The sequence below is a fragment of the Schistocerca piceifrons genome, chromosome 3, assembly GCF_021461385.2.
Source record: "Schistocerca piceifrons isolate TAMUIC-IGC-003096 chromosome 3, iqSchPice1.1, whole genome shotgun sequence".
Taxonomy (NCBI): Eukaryota; Metazoa; Arthropoda; class Insecta; order Orthoptera; family Acrididae; genus Schistocerca; species Schistocerca piceifrons.
The window spans coordinates 493,931,453-493,956,110 of record NC_060140.1 but is presented as its reverse complement, the minus strand read 5'-3'; the positions used below and the strand labels follow the sequence as shown (position 1 = coordinate 493,956,110).

The following is a 24,658-nucleotide window of genomic DNA, read 5'->3' as shown; positions in this document are numbered from 1 at the left end:
TAATTCCAGGTGTAGGTCCAAGTGAGTCTAGCCCGCAGACATGTTGGTTGTGGGTCCTCAACTGGCCTCCTCCTAACCAATAAAAAGCCGTCACAGACATTGAGGCTAAACCAGCTTTCATCAAAAATACAACAGACATCCAGCCTGCTCTCCAATGAGCTCTCACATGACACCACTGAAGTCACAAAAGGCGGTAGTTTGGGGTCAGTAGAATGCATGCTACAAGGCGCCTAGTGCGGAGCTGTCTTTGAAGTAGGGCCATACTCTGGACACGATGATCTTTCCTCTCGGTATTGCCATGTCGACATGTGGAACCCGGTCTTCTTCCGACATTCTCATGACCGCTCCAGCCAGCAGTCATGCACTGCGGCTACATTTCTGCCGAGTATTTCTGCAATATCGCAGAATGAACTTCCAGCATCTCGTAGCTCTATTGCATGGCTTTGTTCAAACTCAGTGAGGTATTGATAATGGCATCTTTGTCGCCTTAAAGGCATTCTTGACTAACGTCAACTCACTATGTCCAATCTCAAAGGTAACAAAGGCTCATGACCGTTACGGCATGCATTTGAAGCAAATCTGATTGGCAACCTCATAGTGGCACTACTAGCACTACTCTTTATGTGAATGGTGCAAAATTTGAATAGACATTATCTTTCAGATGTAGGAACACGGCTACCAACTTTTGTTTATGTTGCACAACTCCTTGATGTTGCAATTTTTTCCCCATCATTGTATTTCCAAATGAAACAGGATGTGTAGCATCTTTTGAACGTGAACATCATTAACGAAAGATAGTTTGGCTGTCAGGAAGGTGTCTATGTATGAAACCATTTTCCCATTTGTCTATGTATGAAACCATTTTCCCATTTGTCTATGTATAAAACCATTTTACCATTCACAGGTGTTGTCTTGAAGTAACTAAACAATACGGGGTTGTCAGTTGGAATCTGCTATTGTCTGATAAAGATCTCTAGATCCTAGAGATTCATAGAGAAACCCCACAATTATGGAATCTGGTATCAATAAGTAATGTGTTCAAATCAATCTGGAAGATAGAATGTGGTCCTTAGGGCAGTATGGAGTTCCTCAGGGAACTGTCCTACAGCCCTTGGCGAATCTTATGTATATGAATCAAGTAACTCTGTCAATATGCAAAAGTGCAATTTTACTATATTTGCTGATGACACAAGTGTTGTGATGGATAATGTGTCAACTGAAAGAAATTTTGGCGTGGTTCACAGCCAACTCTCATCCAGACAACCATATGAATCCAAAAGAAATTAATGCTAGTCCTGAAAACCAGTTATTAAAGAAAGTTGTCATCGTTGTCGTCTAAGTCTATAGAATGGTTTGAGCCAACTCTCCACATTAGTTTATCCTGTGCAAGTCACTTGATCTCTGCATATGTACTGCACTATATATCCATTTGAACTCGCATACTGTAGCCAAACCTTGGTCTTCCTCTACAATTTTACCCTATGCACTTCCTCCGTTAGCAAATAAATGATTCCTTGATGCCTCAAGATGTATCCTATCAACCAATCCCTTCTTTTAGTCAGGTTCTGACATAATTTTGTCTTTTCCCCAATTCAGTTCATTGTATCTCTACATTGGTTATTCAATCTTCCCATCCAATATTCAACATTCTTCTACAGCAACGCACATAAGAAACTACTATTATGTTCATGTGTGAACTGTTTGATGTCCATCCGTCAATATGCTCTCTTCAAGACACACCCATTCCATTCAAGTGATATTCTAAGTCCCTTGCCATCTCTGGGAGAACTAGTAAAGCGCAAGGTTTTTATTTCTTCTTCATGGACTTAAGTTGCTTTTCCAAATTCGTCTTTGATTTCCTTTATTACTTGCTCAGTTTACACTATGATTAACGTGGAGGATAGGATACAATACTGTCTATCCCTTTCTCATCAAATGCCTCTCTTCAGTCTTCTACAAAAGTGGTCCGTTTGCTGTACAAGCTATGGAAAACCTTTTGCTTCCTGTATTTATCATTGCTATCTTCAGAATTTAAAGGTGTTTATTCCAGTCAGCATTATTAAAAACTTCCTCTAAATATTCGGAGGCTAGAAACATAGGTTTGCACTTCTATAATCTATTGCCCGGCTAGAAACATAGGTTTGCACTTCTATAATCTATTGCCCAAGATAAGTCAGAGGATGATCACATTTCTCTGGATGTCTGATTTATGCTGAGGTCAGCCTCTACCAGTTTTCCGATTCTTTAGACTAGACGGAATAGTTTTATTGTGGTTGCCTCCCTGAAGGATGTCAATAATTTTGGGGGACTGTCACCTACTGCAGAGACCTTGTACTCCTCTAACTTTGTGGATTTTCACATAGATTGTAAGCTGAATTGAAAAAATCGCATTCTCCAGACAATATAAAAATCAGCAGCAGGAACATTGGTCTTAAGAGTTATGTCTCATCATGGTGATAAAAATGTATCTAAATTAACAATTAGCATTATTTTGCTGTTTCCATTTTCTAATGTGTTGTATAATTTTCTGGGATAGCATGTAAATTTTGAAGAATATCGGCAGTGAAAATCATACACTGTGTACATCCAAGAACATCATGTTACACCCCTTTGAGACAGCATGAAATTATGACTGCAGTTTCACAATACGTACACTGATCAGCCAAAACATTGTGATCACTGTCCACTGCAGTGTTGGATGCCGCCTAGTGACAATGCGGGCATGTGATGTGGTAACGAAAGTATGTAAGCAGAGCAGACATTGACATGGGTCACCATAGCGAAGAAATAGGCTCTTAAGTCGGGAGATCCATTGAGATAAATGACTTCAACAAAGGACAGATTATTATTATGCAGAGCTTGTGAGTGAGTATCTCATAAACGGCAAAGCTGGTCGAATGTACACGTGCTAATGTCATGAGCAGCTGTGGGAAGAGGTAGGAGGACAGAGAAACTATCGTTATGCACTAAATCATTGGACATCCATGACTCTTCACAAAACGTGGGGTCAGAGGCTTGTCTACTCTGTAAAATAGAATAGATGGTCTGTAAAGTAGAATAGATCTGTGGCATCTCTGCCAAAAGAGCACAATGCTGGTACACGCACATGTGTTTCAGAGCACAAGGTTCATCATAAATTGTTGAACAGACCACCCCTACGTGTTCATATGTTGATCCAATGACATCATCAATTAAGGCTGCAGTGGGCACAGGACCATTGGGATTCAACTGTTGATCAGTGGAAATGTCACTCTTCAGCTCAATCACATTTTTGCTACACCAAGTCAGTGGTCGTCTCCACAAACGCCGTCATTGAGGTGAATACCAGCTCAAAATGTGCAGCGTGCCATGGACGCAGGCTGGTGGGAGCAGTATTATGCTATGGGAGACGTTCTTCTATGCTTGCATGGGACCTGTGGTGGTAATCGAAGACACACTGACATCTGCGAACCACCTGCATCCCTTCATGCTTGATGTCTTTCCCAACGGCAATGTCATCTTTCAGCAGTATAATTGTCCGTGTTTCACAGCCAGAATCATGCTATAGTTGTTTGAGGAGCATTATAGTGAACTCCCGTTGACATCTCGGCGACCAAATTCGCCAGATGTAAATCCTACGGAACCCATCTGGGTCGCTATTGGTCACCATCACCAAATCAACAGCCCATTATTTAGGCGAATTACATGACCTTGTGTGTTGACATCTAATGCCACATATGTCCACAAACCTACCAACAAACTCAGATCCCTGATGCACAGAATCAGTGATGAATTTTGTTCCCAAGATAGACAAACAAACTGTTAAGCAGGTGGTCAAATTGTTTTGGCGTATCAGTGTATATTCTCTTGTGTGTTTTGTAGAGGTGCATTCACGTTGACCGTTACACTGACTGTGTTTCAGGATGATCACTTTTGCTCACAGAATGGCATGTGCAGGTGCCTGTGGGGATGGGATCTTATAGAACCGTGGTGAGTCCAGAGTGAAGGAAGCTGACGGAATGAAACATAGTTTATTATTTGGTGGCTTTGTACAGTATGTTGACTGCTTCGGCCCAAATGTTTACCACGGCTAGCAGCAGTGAGTTCAGTGAGGCAGCAGACTGTTGAGACAGGGTATCTGTGGCTGGCAGTGCCAGTGCCTTCCTGACACAAGATGGGTGTCTGCTCTGCAGCACAGCATGCTTATGGAGGGCTTGGCTTTCTCTATCCACAGCCTAAAACTGTTTACAGGGGTGTGCAGATACCCTAAATTTAACCCAGGACCCTCAAAGGTTGGCATCCTGTGAGAGGCCTCACTTAGGTGTTACCAGTTTGAATCCGATACTATAAGCACTACCTGACAGCTCATAGACCAGTGGCTCTGCCTAGTTGACAGTGGTACTAGATGATGATGTAGCTGCTTGGTTGTACATCCGATAGGTGTCTAGCATGGAAAATGTGCCAGACAAATGTGTGGTGTCAATGGAATTAAGCTACTGGCTGAATTGAGGCATATATACCTGCCCTGGCCATGTGTGATACGATAGGAGGTCAAGTAGCTAGTTGTAAAGTGTTGCAGTATGTTACAGCATTTAGCAATGCAACCCACCAGTACGGTAGACTGATGTGTTGCAGAATGTTGTGCCAGCATTGCAGTGCCCAACTGCAAAATTGTGTAGGTGGTTGGCCAGCATATGCCTTGCCTTGCTGAAGTTGGCTGCCTGAAACTAATTCCCCAACAGTTTTGTTGTAAATGACTCCTTTAACTAAGAAAGAAATAGTGTATATAGTGACCTAAAAACAAGACAAATGGATTACCTCCACTGTTAGCTAATGTGTGTGCCATTAACCCTTCTGCAAAATCAAACTGTGGAAACTCCAGGTAGGAATATCAGCAGTGAAGGAAGAGATGGATTTGCTACTTACTGTAAAGAAGAATGTTAAGTTGCAGCCACAATTAAGACATTTACACAAAGCTTTCGACCACAGCATTCATCAACAAAAGAAACACACACCATTCATACACACAAGCAACCACACCTCATGCACATACAACCACCAACTCTGGCAGCTCAGGCCAAAATGCAACTATCACATAGGACACTAGCAGCAATCTGGAAGGGAAGAGAAGGGAAAGGAAAGGCGAAGGAATAGTGGTGTACGGGTGAGGAGAGAGATGAACACTGTATACCAGAGCGTTGTCGTTGTGGCAAAGAGCTGGGGTTGCGAGTTGCATAGGGATGGACTGGGATGTTGTGGAGGTTGTGTGGGCGACGGAACACCGCTTGAGAAGAAGTGGGAAGGATCCCGGGTCGGATGTTCCTCATTTCAGGACATGATAGGTAATCAAAGCCCTGGGGGATGTAATTCAGTTGTTCCAGTCCAGGATCATACTGGGTGGTGAAGGGAGCACCCTTTTTTTTGGCTGCCTCCAGGTGTTATGATAGGTAATCAAAGCCCTGCCAAAGGATGTGGTTCGGTTGTTCCAGTCTGGGGTCATACTGGATGTCTAAGGGAGCACCCTTTTTTGTGTCTTGTCTCCTCAGGGTGGTGGGAGGATTGGACGTGTGTGGGGAAATGGCACGGGAGATCTGTTTGTGGGATATATCTATGGTATAGTGCCTGTCTGTGAAGACCTTGGTGAGATCCTCAGCATACTGAGCAAGGGAGTTCTTATTACTGAAGGTGCATCATCCTCCCCCCCCCCTCCCCCCTGCGGGCCCAGGGGTTAGAATAGGCCCGAGGTATTCCTGCCTATTGTAAGAGGTGACTAAAAGGAGTCTCACACCTTTCAGCCCTTATATGATGGTCTCCTATAGGGTTTGACCTCCATATGGTGCATCGTGTCCATTGTGCATTGAGATCGGTAGCCCACTTTCTCATCATGGCATTGCAGTCCTGCTCATCCTCCATCTTTTGAGTGAGGACACCTTCCTGGGTGCGTTTTCCTCCACCCACTATGCAGTGTCATTTTCTGCACTGATGAGGACCATGGAATTCTTTGCACCTCGTATCCAGCATGGTAGCCAGTCCGTTGTGATGGGGCCGTCATGTACGCTGTTGGGTGTAGCCCCGAGTACACAGGGATCGCTCCATTGATACCTCCACCGTTAACCCCCCACGTATGCCAGGGAGTAGATGCCCGCCATCCTGGGGCATCGGGACTCCTGGCAATGGCCATCCTGGCAGGTGGTGAGGGCCCCTGGTTGGAGTGGGTGGCATCAGGGGGTATAATGCGTGATGAAGTGTACCTCGTCATCACTTGCTGGTGATCAAATGCCAGCAGTCTCTAAGTGTTCAAAGTCTCTGTACAATGGAAGGAAGTATGATCCTAAATTGTTCCCCTCCCTGGCCTCACCAAGGAAGGAATGCCAGGCTAAGGATGGCAGCGAACCTTATTCGCCCCGGTACCTTGTATGCACAAGAGCTGATGGGGACTCCTTTGTCTCGATGAAGCCTCAGTTTTTTGTAGAACTGTAGAAAGCTCATCATCTAATAAAGTTAATGACATAGTGCCAAAATGTTTCTAAGTAATTGTTATTGTCTGTTCAATATCGAGATAATTTTTACTAGTACATAAACCTTCATTTATACTAATATCCTTTGTAATACTGGAGCTGATTTGTCCTACATTAGAATGAAAAACTCACATTGGGGATCCGTGAAATGTGTGTACATAAATAAATGCCTTCTGGGCTAGCTGGTAAGTGCAGCCAGTCTGTAGACTCTGGGCGGTCTTCAGTAACAACCATTAGATGTAATGGCAACATATTGTGTTTTGTGATAATTGAGGATCGCAAGAATGCTACAGAGTTCTGTCCAAAGAATCTCAAACTCAAGACAATCCACATATTACTGGGAAGGGTGGTTGTTGGAGTGAAACAGTATTATAGGACACATGCTGCACACCATTTGTGTCAGCCTTGCTCAGATGTTAGGTGCTCTTCCTAGGTACATGTGTAAGCCACTAGTGTACTTACTTCTAACACACCTTGTGGTATTAGTGGACTTCCAGGGAATATTAACACCTAACAGACCTAAATTAAATTTCATGTATACCCCTTGTAGCAGGATAAACCACACTTGCTCATCCTTTATTCACACCTGGATGGACTTGGATGTCCTAATGGTTTCGGCGACCGCTCACAAGAAGCAGAAAATCCAGGTTAGATTCCCACTCAGTCATGAAATTTCAATTGCAACTTAATATTCAAATGAAATAGCTTGAGAGTGGACCTTCTCCGGTCAGCCCTAAAAAATAATGTGAAATATTTAGGTACCATTGCATCAAAATCAGATACTTTCCTTCTGAAAGAATAGTCCTTAAAAGGAGCCTGCCAAAGTGGATACTCTGCGGAGCAAACTGGATATTATTGGTTGCATTTTACTGTCTCATCTAAATTTCCTGTCATTCATACATGCTAGAGTTGTTACTGACCATTTTTGTGCAGCTAACACATGGCCATCATCTAATTATAGTTTCTTTGACATTATTCTTCCTAATGAGGTGATGTGGAAATGCTCTAAGGAACTAGACTTGTGATTCAGAAACATCCTGTTTAAAATCTGTCCCATTCCTCAGCAGCTTAAAATATTGAGCAGTTGCTGTAGTATTACCACACTACATTCTCCAACAATTTCATCGTTGATTTGATATTTGTACTTGTCAGAACTAAAAATGCAAGGACAACAGTGATTGTGATACATTAATACTATGATTATTTCCTAATCTGTTTGGCCTGTTGTGGATATAGCTGCATAGGTATGGACTTCATTTTATAAAATACTACTATTTACAGACACAAAATGTGTTTTTGCCATGGTTGGCGTAATCTGGTGTCAATGTAGACAGTTGTTATTGAATTCCTAATCATTTTTGAAGTTACTACTGAACAACAGAGGGAACAGCAGTGACTGGATACAATTTAAACACTGCCTATATATCCTCACAATAAGTGCAAGAGACTATATTCTGATATTAAAATCAGCTAAGTGAATGGTTTTGCCATATGAAGTTCTATTTGGGCCATGCAAGTAGTAGCACCAGCAATTAAGAAAGTTCATTTGTGCAGTTGTGGACTTGTGTGTAGCTGTTGTTTCTTGTATGCATAAATGTGAGCACTCCTACCTACTTAAGTGATGAACATGTAATTTCATCTGGCCATTCTCCTTCAGTATACCAATGAGTGGTGAAATGCTTATATCCGTTGTGATCTATCAGGTTTTTTTCTGCATGCTTGATTAATAATATGCTTCTGGGTGTTCAACCAAGTTGTTTTTCCATTTTGTGTACAATATTTGGACAATTGACCTGATGGTTTTGAGTCCAGTGTTGCAATGGCACAACTCACAGCTTCTGAAGACGATGGCTGGACTTGTTTAAATATCATGCCTAAAATGGAAACAGCAACTCTCCTGAAGAATTGGAAGTAAGCCATTGATTACATCCATTGCAGCTAAATTCTCCTAGCTGCTCTCTCTCTCTCTCTCTCTCTCTCTCTCTCTCTCTCTCTCTCTCCCCCCCTCTCCCAACCACCTGACTTTCAACGCACTATGCTGCATCCGTCACGCATGTGCTGTTTGCAGATGTAAGCAATAGCCTTCCGCAGCTAAAAATTCTCTATTTTTATCCTTCACACAAAATTAAAATTACCCAGTTTTTGTACACAGGTAATGGATTTTTTCATGTTATACCAAAATGTAGTAATACTCTCACCAAATAAAACAAACAATTAAGCTTTGTTTCAGTTGGATTTTATTAAATCTTTGTGTATTGGTTTTGAACTTTGATAGATACATTACCTCGTATTGAACAAGATGATGCCACATGGAACTAGAATCTGATATTAAATTTTTACAGCTTTGCTTTCTTACTAAAAGAATGTTTTCTATAATTTCTAATGTGAAAATATTGGGAATCTGTTTCAGGTATGTGCATCCCAAATACTAACAAAGAAGAAAAAAGTGCTCTACTTAAGATGTTCTGCCTTTTGCCCATCGTAATAAGCCAGCTATAAACATAACAAGGTACTGTCAGATAAAATAGTACAATATTTGTAATTATATATTTTATAATGTTTGTCCGCTAAGTAGTCAAGTTGCCAGTGTGAATGACACTCGTGCAAAGGACCCAGGTCCAGTTCCCAGTATTTCGAGGGATTTTTCCTTCCTGGAAGGATCTGAAAGGGGCCTACATGCCTTGTGATCTCAGCTGAACAGCTACTTGAATGAGTGACTCCAAGATATGGATATCGACAGTGACCAGATGTGTGGTGTGCTGACTTCGTGCCTCTCCATACGGCATCTGCATGATGCCATACAGCAGAGCATAACACACAACTGGTTGTCATCATCTGATCCTTAGGGCCTGATAATGGAGTTTAGTTTTAGTTTTAAGAAAACATTTCCTTTTTATACATCCAATATTTTGCTATCCACCTCCATAGCCAAAATTCCCAACACACACACCTGTGTATTGGCGCTTGACATGGAGGTAGTAAATTTCTGTTGCTAATATGTGGACATCAAGAAGAGAAGAGGTGGTGGCATACAGTTCCTGATCAAAAGACTTTGCACCAATGTCCTGAGTTAAATTGCATACATCCCTGCAATGCCTCATGAAGTGAGGGCATGTGACTCTGTCAGTGATGGTCAGCCCATTGGAAGGACCAAGAGACACTAAACTACAACCACCCCTTGCTGCTATTAAAGATGAGTAGGCTATGTTCAGACATTGCATTTCACCCAGTTCCTTCCAATTGTGTAACAACACAACATTATGCTGGACAAGCATTCATCAGAGTCATGCGAATGACGCAGATGCACACCTAACCTATGTAAAAGATTGGGGAATGCAACAGCAAATCACTTTTGCTAAGACCTTGCGCAGGACTACAGTGCGGGAGTGTGGCATCAGCGTAATGTGTATTCCCTGAGTATGTGGCTGGCTTTAACTTATTATTATGATTCTGTTATACAATTAAAATTGTCACACTAACTGTTGTGTGGGTTACCCATTCAGTTCAAGGATTGTATAGTAAGTAAATAAATAAATAATAAATAAATAAAAAGAAAAAAAATGATTGAAGGTTTTGCACTCTTAATGGACAAATGTCATTTCTAATTTTGAGAAATTGCACCAACAAGTTATAGAACATTGTTTTTGCAGCTTTTGATTGACCAAGCCATTTTAAATTGTCTTAATTTAGTAATGGCATTGGCTGCTTATGGATATGGTGTCGCAAGAATGTGTAAATATGTAGATTGTAACCAAGTTGTGATAGTAGATAAGATGGAGATGCGAGAACTTAACTTCAAACGGTCATGTAGAATCACATGTTCTGGCAGACACCACTTTTACTTTAGCAAGAGCAGGTCAGTTATGACAACTCTGAGATTCTGGTCAGTGGTAACTGAAGCTAAAAGAGCTTGTAAAGGAGTGCAACCTCCGGGATTTGTTACGTCTGCACCGACCCTTACAAAGCCACTCATTAAAAAAGTGATGCCTCCACACAAAGCCAGACTTCAGAATCAAGTACAAATACATGCACTTATCAATGCACCTGCAGGGGAAAAGCTGTATGTGACACTGAAACCATTCGGAAGTCGTCTGCAAAGGATTTGGAACCTCAGCCACATACCAGTGCACAACAGCAGAGGTCCAATAAGCTGTCCCCTTTACCTATGCAGCCAAAGGATACTGATATCCATATGGAGGAACCAGAGCCAGGCTCCATCTAATATTACCCCGACTGCTTGGATAAATCACCACCGCTGAGAGTAATGCAGTGATCAGCCGCTCCCATAGGGACTCCTATGCTGCAGTGGAACTTAAATGGTTTCCAGTCACATTTGGAAGAATTGCTCTTGGCCCACGAGAGACCATTCTGTATCTGCTTACAAGAAATTCATTTTAGAGTCACTAACATGCCAATGTTAAGAGACTACCACCCCTTCGAGGAGGACAGTCTTACCGAAGAAAGAGCTAAGGATGAGCTGGTTGTTTTTGTCAATGACAGGTACCATCCTCTCCAGTTCCCCTTCCCACTGACTTACAAGCAGTTGCAGATTATATTCTCACAGTTGCAGAGATTGCAGTGTGTTCTTTGTACCGTGCATCATATGATTTGCTCCATGCAAATGTATCGACAGAGCTTTTCTAGGCACCCGCCCCCTCTCCCCTATCTGCCCATTACTCCTAATGAGTGACTTTCAGGGCACACAACATGCTGTAGGGCTCAGCTACCAGATGCCCCTGGGGTCAAATCATTGAGCGACTTACCCATTTAGACGGTATATCCCTTTTGTACACCAGTCAGATCACACATTTTTCTATTGCTACAGGGTTGTCTTCTACAATTGACTTTTGCTTCTGTTCTCTAGCTCTTACAGACTGCAGTGGGAAGTGGGCACAGATTTGTACTTGAACAACCAGTTTCCATTGTCGATCCACTTGGTGAATAGGTCAGTGATAGACAGAAGACCACAAAAGGTGGATGCTTCAGAAGGCAAATTGGATACGATACAGTTGGAATGCCGTCTTTGAACAACAGGAAAGTGCCCAGGGGGTGGACCATATTACACATGTAATCCACCAAAGTGCTGCCAAATCCATTCCGTAGTCTAGCAACCACCTCAGATGATGACGTGTCTCTTGGTCGAATGAAGAATGCCACTCAGCAATCAGAGCCAGGCATGCAACTTTGCGGAAGTTCAAACATTGTCCAGCAACAGAAAACCTTCATGTTTTCTGGATTGTGGGAACAACAACAACAACAAGGCAAGTGATAAAAGAACGGAAGAGGAAATCCTGGAAGCAATTTGTGACATCCATTAATCGGTCCACTTTGACTACACACATTTGGGAATCAGTGAGAAGGATTTCAGGCAATGAAGGTACTGTCCCTTAGAACCTTTTTGAGGAATGGCATCTTGATGGACTTGCCCAAAGACATGGCTCAAATTTAGCTGAACATTTTTTAACGTAACTTCGTCATTCAGACAAACTCATCAGATTCAGATGTTCTGTAGAATTGTGAAGATGAGGAGGCTCTGTCTTTTCTCGTGCTATGAAGAGCTCTACGATCTTCTGTTCTCCATGTGGGAAATGAAATCAGCTCTCACAGCAGCCAAAGACATACTCCAGGACCAGATCAGATTCATTATACCACGCTACATCAAACTCTGCAGCCAAAGACCAGTTCCTTTCTTGTTAGATCTGTTTTCTTGCGTGTTGTGTGTGTTGATGTGACTTACCAAACGAAAGCGCTGGCATGTCGATAGACACACAAACAAACACAAATATACACACAAAATTCAAGCTTTCGCAACCAACGGTTGCTTCGTCAGGAAAGAGGGAAGGAGAGGGAAAGACGAAAGGATGTGGGTTTTAAGGGAGAGGGTAAGGAGTCATTCCAATCCCGGGAGCGGAAAGACTTAACTTAGGGTGAAAAAAGGACAGGTATACACTCGCGCATGCGCGCGCGCTCACACACACACACACACACACACACACACACACACACACACACAGACACAAGCAGTCTGCTGGTGTCTGTGTATGTGTGGGTGGATATGAGTGTGGGTGCGCGCGAGTGTATACCTGTCCTTTTTTCCCCCTAAGGTGAGTCTTTCCGCTCCCGGGATTGGAATGACTCCTTACCCTCTCGCTTAAAACCCACATCCTTTCATCTTTCCCTCTCCTTCCCTCTTTCCTGACGAAGCAACCGTTGGTTGCGAAAGCTTGAATTTTGTGCGTATATTTGTGTTTGTTTGTGTGTCTATCGACATGCCAGCGCTTTCGTTTGGTAAGTCACATCATCTTTGTTTTTATATGCCTTGAGAAGGTGTATGACACAGCTTGGACATACGACTTCCTTTACTACCTTCATGAATGGCAACTACATGAATATCTGCTACTTCTTATTCGGTCCTTCCTCAGGGAAAAATGCTTTCGCTATCAGTTTGATGATGTCTTGTCTGACTGCTTTGTTGAGAATTAGATCCCCAAGGAGACCATTTGGCTAAACACATTTTTGTTGTTTTTCATATTTGTGGTACATGAAGTTCAGATCTCGAATATCACTTAACCAAAGGAGATTCAAGCAATCGTGAATAATTCCCAAGAAAATCTCTCGTGAAGATTTTGATGGATTTTAACTCAATAAAATTCAGGTGAATGTCATGACCGGCTGCATAGCACATTGGGCAGTGTTGGAGATCGGTAATTGAGTGATCGTTAGAGCACTGGTTCGGATCTTATTATGGTCTTCTACGTCCTGGTCGAATATCTACATCATTTAAATATAATAGTAATGAAATATATGTTAATTAACACATATAATGATTTTTTTAATGAAAAATGTGCTGCCTCTTGTTTGTAATTACATATTGCTTAGATTGCAAATATAAATTCTTAATCATTGATATTTTATCAGATTGTTAATAATTTAAACAATCTTTATTAATAAATCTTTTATAAAATATTGATAATTCAGAATTTGTGTTTGCTGTGCGTGTGATTTGTAATTAAAAACAGGAAGTAGTGTATTTTTGAGAAAATATGATTATTTATATACGATAATTAACACACATGTTAATTATCATATATTTCATGAATTGTATATTTAAATGATGTAGGTATTCGAAATAAACAAAAAAATGGAATGAAATGAAAGACCATAGCAAAAGTCAAACCAGCCATCCATTGAATGCCTGATTACCATCTACCAATATTGCTGAGTGAGTCATGCAGCCCATGGTGAAAGTTACTTTAATTTTAGTGAACTGAAGATCCTTGGAAATCTTTAAAGTCTGTTTTCTCGAGAATTTTTGATAGTTGCATCGAACAGCTTTCACTGATTGATATTAAAGTTCTGAACTTCACATACCAGAAATAAAAAAATTATGAAAATCTGATTGACTGAAGGTCTGGTCTCCTTGTCAGTGCTCCACTGTTCACAATAGCTATCAATGGCGTCTCCTCTGCAGTCAAAAGCCCTGTTAGAAGTTCTTTGTATGTGACTTTGTGATCTTCTATTCTTCTTCCAGTCACTGACAATGAGGCAACTACAGTTGACCATCAGGAGGCCAGAAATTTGTGTCAATAACACAGGTTTAGGTTCTCACCAGAGAAGTCTTGTTGAAGTTTTAACCAACCAGAGCTCATGATGGGGGACCAATGTTTTTGATCTTAAGGACAGTGTGCATCTTTTGGGCAAACAAAGAGCGTCATATCATTGAATATTTTCAATTACCATGGCGGAAAGCTATGGGGAGCTGTCGGGTCCCATCTTCTGTATTTTTCAGAGCATGATTAGATTATGACAGTGTGGTTTATCAATCAGTAAATGCCTCCTACCTCAAGATATTAGATGCTGTCCACCATGAGGACATTCAGATATTGACAGGAGCCTATCAGGCCAACTCAGTTTGTTCTGTGTGTAGAGGCTGGTCAACCCCCATTCAGAATTTGGTGGCACATCTTCCTGGCTTGATAGTCCCTGGAAATCTTTGCATTGTCCAAGTTATTGCCATTTAGTGTAGACTCCCACATTGTTCAGGAATTGGCTACATGCCATCAAGCCATTCAGGATTCATGCTTCCAACTGTCTCACAGATCTGAACATGTGAAACATCCGAAAGGCATGAAAGGCACTGCCACTTTGGTGTCGTCAGAGGCCCAAAGTCATTTTAAACTTGACACGATAGAAGAAAACTTATACTGTAGATTAAGTTTTTTTACAAATCTGTTTTCTTCAGCTAAAAGTATGTGCTACAGTTTTATCATTACATGTACAGGTGGTTCCCAGCAAGGGAAGGCACTAAGTTGTTCCACTGGTGCCGCTGATAGGATTGTTTGATCACTCCATCCAGAACAATTTACAGATTATGATTCGCAGTTGTGTGAAGTTCGGCAGCATTAGAGCGGATGCAGAGGTATCAAAGAACAAAGTGCCTCATCTGTTCTGACTTCCTCAGTGCACTACAGGCAGTACACCAAATGTTTCCAGTAGTAGACAAGATGATTCAGATCATCCATGACACCTTAAAGTGGATCCAACACACAGGCAAGGAGTTGGTCTTTCACTGGGTACCATGTCATATCAGGATACAGGGAAATTATACAACTGACAAAAGAAGTCTGTAGGTATGTTGTACTTCTATGTGTTATCCCCGTGCACACTGTCATCTCATTGTCTGAAAGAGGTCATTGCTCCGTAACACACGGTTTCTTCCTCCAGTGGGAACATCAACCAGTCCATGAAGTTTGTAGTGTACCACTTCCGGTCCAGCATGTTTTAGCTGTATGTGTTCTATATACTGACAGAAGACAACTGCCACTAAAATTTCATGGTGGGTCTGTGTACAGTTTAAATGTTCTGCCCACAAGAATCATACTCTCTTACATAATTCAGCTTTGAAGTATGTTTCCAGTTGCCAGGCAGTTTTAATCGCACACTGTAATGCACCTGTTACCTGTACCGTAGCAGAACTGCGTCTGCCAGAAACCTAGAGCATGTACCCTCTTCTGGCAATGCTTGTTGCATAGCACAGGATGACAAGTGTAAGTTACTTTCTGAAGTTCTAAGTAAGTTGATTGTAATGGGCTACATGCAATAAAACAACACTGTCTTCAAATGAAGGTAATATTACGAGGGCTGTGCCGAAAGTTTTTAGCAGAATATGTGAAAAAACATTTATTTGCAAAAAAATGTTTACAACTTTTCAAAATACTCTCCATTAGCATGTATACATTTTTCCATTCTCAGAAACCACTTAGAAAATGTCAGTCCAAGATTCTTTTGGGATGTCACTTAGTGCACTCTCGTACACTGTAATGGCCTCTTCATCTGGTGAAAACCGCTGCCCTCGAATTTTTTCCTTAGTCGGAGGGAACAGAAAGAAGTCACAGGGGGGCCAGGTCAGGTGAGTAGGGGGGATGGGGTAACACTCGCACTTTTTCTGTCTCCAGGAAGTCCATCGTTCTGGCAGCCCTCTGCGCAGGTGCATTGTCATGATGCAGCAGAAGGTGCCCACTCTTGGACTTTGGATGCTGTGACTTCCATGTGGCGATAACTTTTGGAAGACGATCGTTCACGTGCCATTCAGCATTGACTGTACGGCGTGTGTCCAAGGTCACAGAGGGGAGATGCCCGATCTTTGTGAAAAAAGTTGTCACCATCTCTTTTCCAGAGCTCCGACTTCGTCGAACTTTTGTGGGTGGTTCCTCCCCTGGGCAGCACCACACAGAAGATTGTCTCTTCGTTTCAGGGTGATAATGGTTGACCCACATTTCATCACCTGTGACGATATTGTAGGTGTCTTGGGACTTCCCTCCATTGAATTTTTTGAACATGAAACGACACCAGTCCACTCTTGCCTCCTTTTGGCTTTGTGTCAGGGAATATGGCACCCAATGGGCACATCTCTTAGTAAGGCCTAAGTGACTATGAACGATGGTCTGTGCTGCTGTTGATCCAATATTTAGGGTCCCTTCAGTGTCGCAAAATGTAAGATCCACAATCTTCTTTCATCATTTTTCTCACAGCATCAATGTTTTCAGGAGTCACAGCTGTTGCTGGCCGACTGGGACGAGGTTCATACTGATAACATAGTATTGTCACGTGTAACGATTTTTTGCAGAAAGGAACTGTCCGGGTTTTTAATTTCAGTCAAGTCAAGGCAGGCGTCTGTGCATTGCTGTTTTTGTGTGGGAGTCAAGCTGTGCGCTGCAAACTTTGCGCACACATTTGTATTTTTTTAAACATTCTGGAGATGTCTTGAATACTTGGCTTAGAGTTGTTGCTCCATTGTAATAAGTGACATGACAATGTTGACACATTATTGCTGCGTGGCCACTACTTAATGTTACCTGCTCACAACTGATTCGTTGAATGCACGTCTGTTGGATACAGCTGCCGCTGTAGTATAGTATGTGTCACTTATACATAAGGAATAAAATAAGTTTTGAATCTTTTTGGACAGATGGTGTATTCAGTTGTTTGTTTGATAACACACATGCGTATGTTTAATTGAAATAATAGTATCTTAATTTTGATTTCAGGATGAAGAGCATAGCTGATTATTTCCACATTTCAGAGAAGATCTGTGCTAACAGCTTTGAAGTCACAGACAGCATGGAGACTAGTAGTAGTAAAAATAGTCATATTTTTGTACAGAAAGTTAAATTGAACATCCAATTAAAAGAATCCTCTGAAACTTGTACATTAACTTCTCCGGTGGTAAAAAAAGCATCATCAGAGAAAAATCAGAGGGTAAATGTAGAAGATAATGTCTGCAAGGATAGCACCTCTCAGGAAAAGGATGCTGATGCAACAGCCAACAATTTATTGAAAGGCAAAGATGACAATGTTGCTCATGAAATGAGGATGAAGAATATTGGTAGAAGGAAGAGAGTGGCAGCACTTGAGAAGCCAGCGTCAAAGCAAATTAAAAGACTGAAACATTCATATGTCATTGTAGAATCAGATAGTGTGGATGATGATGACGATGATAATATTATTGAAGATGATGATGATGACGACGACAATTGTGGTGGTGGTGGTGATGTTAAAAGAAAAGGAAAGAGAGCTACTAAAAAGGCGTTTAAAGAATCTCGAAGTTCCAGTCAAAAACAGAAAAAGAAACGAAAGGCAGATATGGGGGACTCTGCCAGAGCAGAAGGAAGAAGTGGTGCCAAGCGGTTAAGAGTGTCTCCTAAAGCTTTAAGACAACTTAAAGATCGCAATTCTGACAAAAGAGTTCTGCCAACAGTAAAACATGAAATCAAGTCTACAGACTGTGGAAATCTGCTAGAAGAAAATCCTGTGTTGCCTGATGAAAATACTTTGAAGAAAAATAACATGTTTGGAAAACTTGATATTACCATTACAAAGTCAGACCGTATTGTTAACAACGTAAAAGTATCTACAGCAGAGAGTGAAAGTGAAATCAATTGTGATGAGATGTCTACAGATAACAAAATTGAAATTACTGTTTCAAGTAGCTTATCTGATTGTGAACAGAAAAAGAAAAAACAAAATAATTGTCACAACAATGTATCCCCAGATGAAGAGACAAGAAGGCAAAGCAATCTTTTTAATTATTTTGGTAAGGTTTCAAAGCAAGATATTAAATCTAAACCAGACAGAATTGAAGTACAGGCCATAGTGCATACTCCTGTTTCTTCTTTTAGAGGGAAGAACACTAACTCAAAACTTAGAATCAAAAAGCCAAAAAAAGGAAAAGCTTCATCACATGCAGCTGAAGCTGCAGATGAGATTGAAGTGTTAGGAAGTGAAGATTTATCTGTAAATCAAGATGAAGGCACTAATGCAAGAAACGCTGAAGCAATAACAGTTGCTGAGAACAGTCAGTTAAATACTTCAGTTTCATCAATAGTCAATGAAGATATTAAAGAGAAACTTTCTTCCCCCGGAAAAGGTTGGAAACTAAGAATACGTCTTAGAGATGCTACTGCTGATGGAAATGAAGAATTGTCAAGTACAGGTTTGTTGATTTTTCTGCTTACTGCTTGATAGTGTTGTTTTGAGAATTGTTTAATTTTTAAGATCTTGAGAGAGAGAGAGAGAGAGAGAGAGAGAGAATTTCAATACGTTTATTGTATGTTTGTCACTTGTTCTACCCTAAAATTTGTGTTGTTGCATGTAGGTCATTTGGAAGTAAGGATTGTATAGAGAACCAAGTAGTGAAAGTCTTAGAATAATCCATTAATAGTGCTTGGTATATTTTAAAAGCTCCTCAACACAGCTTCATAAAAGGGTGAACCCACCAGAGGAAGAATTTAATAGTATTAATCGGAGTTGAAGTAGGCAGGCCTCAAAAATGGGAGGGGGGGGGGGGGGGGGAGGCGCAACCGAAAGTAAAAAGAGTGTGCCATAGGACATGGGGAGCTACTCTCAGGCTGTGTCGAACTAGTGCATTGGATACTAATTTGTGCCCTCACAATGAGTAAAATGTATCAGAAAGAAAGTAATGAAGTAAAAAGAGTTGTTTACTTAGTTTAAGCATGGGACAGTAATTTAGTGTCATGGTCAAGTTCAGTTTTTTCTGTCCTGCCCACAGTCTGTTCTTGGATCTCCCATGGTGTTGGCATTTCATGTTGAGGTATTTTGCCGACAAGGCATTCTGACAGTGTTGTCTAGCAACATGGTGCCCACATGAATTGCAGCAATACATCAACAACATTACTGGCCACTACTGCCCAGCAACACATTTCTGGGCCAGAAGCTTTTACGCAGGACTACATTATTGTCACAAAATGGATGAACACGAGCTAGTGGGGGTGAGTGCAGCTCTGCTGCTTTTATGCCACCGAAGGAATAAAGTTAGAAAGAACAAGAGAAATCCGGATTTTTTACTTTTTTTAAGTGAGCAGAATGATTCAGAAATTTTATCTCATAAACTGGTGCTGGATACATACCTTTTCAGATTTTACCAGAATGTTAATAAGATTTTGAATATTTTGTACAAGCAATTGGTCTAAAAATAATTAAAACCGATATAAATATTGGAGTGTGTAAGCCAGTTACAACCCAGTTGGTTATTCTCCTGTTGTTTTTAGCTACTGATGATATGTACGGAAATTTAATGTACTTCCTTAAAGTGCACCATACATCAAGAAGTGACTTGGTAATTGAAATATGCAGTGCTTTGGTAGAACAGCGTGAGGAGTCATTAAGGCAAGTCTGAAAATGAGAAAACAATTGTTGTTTACGTTTTCTTTTTGTTCACCGGCACACTCCACTGTTTACGCTGTCAACTCCTACTTACGGCATGTCTCGAGATAACATGAAACTCGTGACATCAAATGCGTACCATGCAGACAAAGAACCACCTGTACTTCCACTCTTCCTATGCTATATTTTTGCCTTGAATTTGTCAAGCTTCTTTTTTGATCAGATATTTGAGTGTAGTGAAAACATATTTCACTATAGCTCACACAACTGGTTTTTGTCTGAACATTGGTAGCAAACTGGAGATTGGAGAATTGACAAATGAAGTATCAAATTGACCAATGTGAGGCCTAGCTTTCAAAAATAAATATTTAATTGCTTTTTTTCTTGTCAGAATTTTCGTACCCAAAGAGTGGGAGATGGGCAAATGGGGTATCAGACTGACCAGTGTGAGGTGTAGTTTTGCAAGAAACTGGTAAAATCCTGGAAAGAGAACAGGGTAATTAAGAAAGAAAATAACGGTTTGACGAAAGATGGAAATATTTTACGAATAGTTGCTGCTACATATGTAAAAGAAGTGCCAAAAAGTTCATCTCTTAAAGGACTAGTCGGGAGTCTTGAATCTGGTCAAACTTTTATGTTGGTGTGTCAGCTATTACTAGGACATCCATAGTTTTAGCTCATTCCACAATCTTTCCCCTCAACCTTTTTGGCTTAATTACTGGTGATCTCCTTTTAGGGTTTGGCCTCCACTTTTATAAATTTCACAGAATTATGAGCAGTTTGGGGAAGGACACCTTATGTGGTGTATAATCAATGCAACTTTTGCATAGATCTTCTACGCCTACTATTAGAGTGGGTTTATCTTTGTACCTGAAATCCAGTGCCATATCCAATCATTTCATGGAGAGGCCATCACATACCCTCAAGATTGTCACCCACTGACAATGCAGGGATCTCTCTGCTGATGTCTGAATTGTAACCTCCTCATGTATACAGAGGAATAGGTACCTGTCCAATCAGGGGACAGTGGGATTCCAGGCAACAGATAGCCTTTACTGTGGTGCTCGTGGCGAGAGCCTCCTATCAAAGTGTGCAGCATAAGGGAAAAGTGTGCAGCATAAGGGCAGACAATACGCAGTGAAATGGGTCAAACTCACCTGTACTAATGGCTATGCCGACATGGCCATCTTGGTAGGCAGAAAGCAAAATTTTAATGCAGAGGCCGACAAACCCATGGTGTTTCCATTTTTGACTATGCCATTGGATGAGTCGGAGAGTCAGGCAAGAAGAAATGGAGGTAGGCAGTGCTCATTTCTTCGTAGTTTCAAATACGATGGAGAATGTTTTGCAGAAGTCAAACTACTGTTTTTTTGTGGAAAATATTGAAATTGGTTATTAAGAATTTGTTGCACTAGAGAGAATGAAAGATTGATCTCTGTTGATCAAACCTTTGAATGTTGCCCAATCACAGACACTTTCAGCTTTTGGCAAACTCGGGGATGTGCCAGTTACCATCTCTTGTCAAAATAAACTTAACAGAATTCGAGATGTCATCTTCCATCGAAGCCTAATATTACAAAGAGATGAAGAACTGTGTAATAACCTCGAACGGCATGGAGTAAGTTTTGTTCATCACATTCAGAGATAATGTAAGTATAATAGGGTAAACACTGAAGCTTTCATCCTAGCCTTGGATGGGTATGTTTCACCAGAGAAAGATAAGATCCTGGTTTGTAGATGTGATGTCAGGCCCTATTTTCCTCCTCGTATGAGATGTTTTAGGTATGAGAAGTTTGGAAACGTCCTCCCAAACTACTAATGAGGTTACTTGGGGGATGTGCAGAAGGACAACCCATGAGGATAATCCATGCAGAGGACCCCCTACATTTGTTAATGCCCAGGAAATCACCATTCTTGTGTGGCGACATGTTGAGTTTTCGAGAGGGAAAAGAAAATCCTGGCAAAAAAATTCTTGACTGCTTTTCTTACCAAGATGGTAAGAAAGGATTTGAACGGCTCCACCCAATTGATATGATGTCCAACTTTGCAAACATTGTGTCAAAATCCACACCAAGTGAGATGATGGGCTCTCGGACAGCAACTCTTGGCACTAGCCACATGTCTGTCTGTTATTCATTTGGGAGGGGGGGACATCAGCTCCCTGGATCCTTAAAGCTAGAGCGCCAGTGGTAGTCACTCCATCGCTGCAGCTGGAGTTAGCTTCTCTTTCTTAGACTTTATCATGCAAGATGCCTAGAAAAGAATGGTCCTTTTCTGGCCCACAAGCCGTGACAGGAAATTACTCTCACAAACCGAAACTGTTGAGGGACAAGGACAAACTGAAAGATAAACAGAGTTCTGTTGCTCCAGTTGATCCAGGTGTCGTCCCCCCCTCCCCCCCCCCCCCTCCACCTCACACCTACCCCCACCATCTTTCCCCTCCTCAGCCGACAAGGTCGAGTGTATGAATTACTGGTAAAGAATCACACATTCAGGTGGTGCGTGGCTCAGCAGCAAAGTAATTTGTACTCCTGTTTCTTTTTTGCTGCTTTCTCTGATTTCAATCCAACATCCCTTCAGTGGAACTGTAATGGCTACCATTGCCACCTGGCCGAACTCTGCCAGTCAATGACAAGTTACTCTGCAGGTAACATGGCATGAGAGGAGACGTGGTTTTCAGAAACCCAACTCCCTGCTAGTAAAAATTACGCACATACTGTAAAAAGTGTGTTACGCCAAGAACCCTCTTGGCATGTGAGGAGTCTCCAAGTTCATACGCTCTTGACACTTTCAGTGAACAGATTCCACTAACTATTGTGTTAGAACATGTGATTGTTAATGTCTTATCTGTCTGTTAGGCCATTTACCCCCAGAGAGATAGATCTATATTATCATATCATATGAGCTAGTGGAATAGCTGCCTCCACCCTTCCTCCTATTGGTGGACTTCAGTGCCCATAACCACCTGTGAAGTAGGAAAAATACAACTATCAGGAGCTGACAACTAATATTGCAGGGAGTGTACACTTTGGGACGACTGGGGAATACGGGAAAAACGTGGGACTTTTTTCATTCAGGAAAAACCAAAGAATTTTTTAGAATTTTTCATTGTTCTAGTTTTTAGTTAAATTTCTATAATTTTGACTGGTCAGAATTAATGATCTAACAAAAAATTTCACTTCAGCCGACTACTGCAGAATAATACTGCAATTAAAAAACATAAAAAAAGAATAACATCAAAATAAAACTTCGGTTGCAAAGAAAATGCGGCATTTACAAAAACAAAACACAGTGCACACACAAGCATGTGTCGACAGCAAAATGTGACAAAGGCTTTAGGATGAAGACTATGCAACACTTCATACCAACAAACTGTTTTCAATGAGTGTGATGTAACAACTGTTTACATTACTAACACATCGCAGGAAAACATTGTAAATGTTGGTTTGAGAAGTGTTACTTCCAAAGTAAATTTCCATGTACCCAAGATGAATCATGTTATGTGTGAGAATGTGCAATGAATTTCTTAAATCTCAGGGTGTTTGACGGTCCAGAAGACCAGCCGTTTATCCTGGAACATTTGTGTTTGCCATATCTTAAAGGGTAACACATGGTAAAAAGATCAAGCTTCAGTGTTAGTATTTCATGTTTATTATAGTTCTTCGGTAGACTAAAAATTATGCTACAACAATGGCAAAAAATACAATTACGTTTCAGAAAAAAGTTTGTGAGGTGCGTTTTTGAGCAATTTCTCATTTAATTGGCTGTTTTAAGAAAAAATCAAAGTGCTCAACCTTCTGAAGAAATAACTACAGCTATCGGATAGCACTGAAGGACGCTTCAACAATACAAAGACCATCCTTTGATGGACATTTAATAACATTCAAGAGACTTTTAGCAAAGGCATGGTTTTTAATAAAAAAGAGAAAGCAGAAATGTTGGGAACAGTATGAATCATCTGTCAGAATTCACATCCCATCATCTCAAGTATGAACTAAACTCCACCACATTTGTGGCCATGAAATGCCCACAGTGGTTCCTGGAATATCTGGACTTTTTCTGAGGTCATGACTAGATGTGCCAACATTTCCTGACGTGGAAATGCCTGACAAATCAAAACTACTTATCCTTCCACGCCACAAGGCCTTGAATTGCACAGTGTTACATTTGTTGCATGGGGGTTCCACAGTATTTCAGCACAGGCTCAAGTTACAGCCCCTAGACCCAGTTGTTGTTGTGGTCTTCAGTCCAGAGGCTGGTTTGATGCAGCTCTCCATACTACTCTCTCCTGCACAAGCTGCTTCATCTCCAAGTAACTATTGCAACCTACAACCTTCTGAATCTGCTTAGTGTATTCATCTCTTGGTCTACCTCTTCGATTTTTTACCCTCCACTCTGCCCCCAAATACTAAATTGGTGATCCCTTGATGCCTCAGAACTTGTGCTATCAACCGATTCCTTCTTCTAGTCAAGTTGTGCCACAGATTCCTCTTCTCCCCAATTTTATTCAGTACTTCGTCATTAGTTACGTGATCTACCCATCTAATCTTCAGCATTCTTCTGTAGCATCACATTTCAAAAGCTTCTATTCTCTTCTTGTCTAAACTAGTTATCGTCCATGTTTCACTTCCGTACATGGCTACACTCCATACAAATACTTTCAGAAAAGACTTCCTGACACTTAAATCTATACTTGATGTTAGCAAATTTCTCCTCTTCAAAAACACTTTCCTTTGCTTCACAATTTCAAAGGAGCTTTTGAGCATTCCAGTCCACCACAGATCAACTGATTTATCTGGAATGAGCAGTGTGCAATGCTTTAGCACATTGACAATACCTCACTGCTGTGTTATTTGCTGTGTGGAATGCATATGATACCATTTGGCACCATCACATATTGTCCACATTGCGTTAGTGAGGCTTCTGGGGCTGCTTACCCATTTTTATTCAGTACTTGTTATCCCTTTCTGTTCAGGGTC

The 24,658-nt window shown here is 41.1% G+C and overlaps 1 protein-coding gene across 2 annotated transcripts in view; it reads left to right on the top strand.

Moving 5' to 3' along the window:
- The window catches only part of LOC124787921 (ATPase family AAA domain-containing protein 5), a 146,812-nt gene that overhangs the window by 34,988 nt on the left and 87,166 nt on the right, over positions 1-24,658 (top strand). For both annotated transcript variants that reach the window (XM_047254908.1, XM_047254909.1), the window contains exons 2-3: positions 8,908-9,006; positions 17,045-18,489. In XM_047254908.1, coding sequence (XP_047110864.1) covers positions 17,046-18,489 — 1,444 coding nt within the window. In that variant the 5' untranslated portion in view covers positions 8,908-9,006; position 17,045. The remainder of the gene's footprint in view (positions 1-8,907; positions 9,007-17,044; positions 18,490-24,658) is intronic.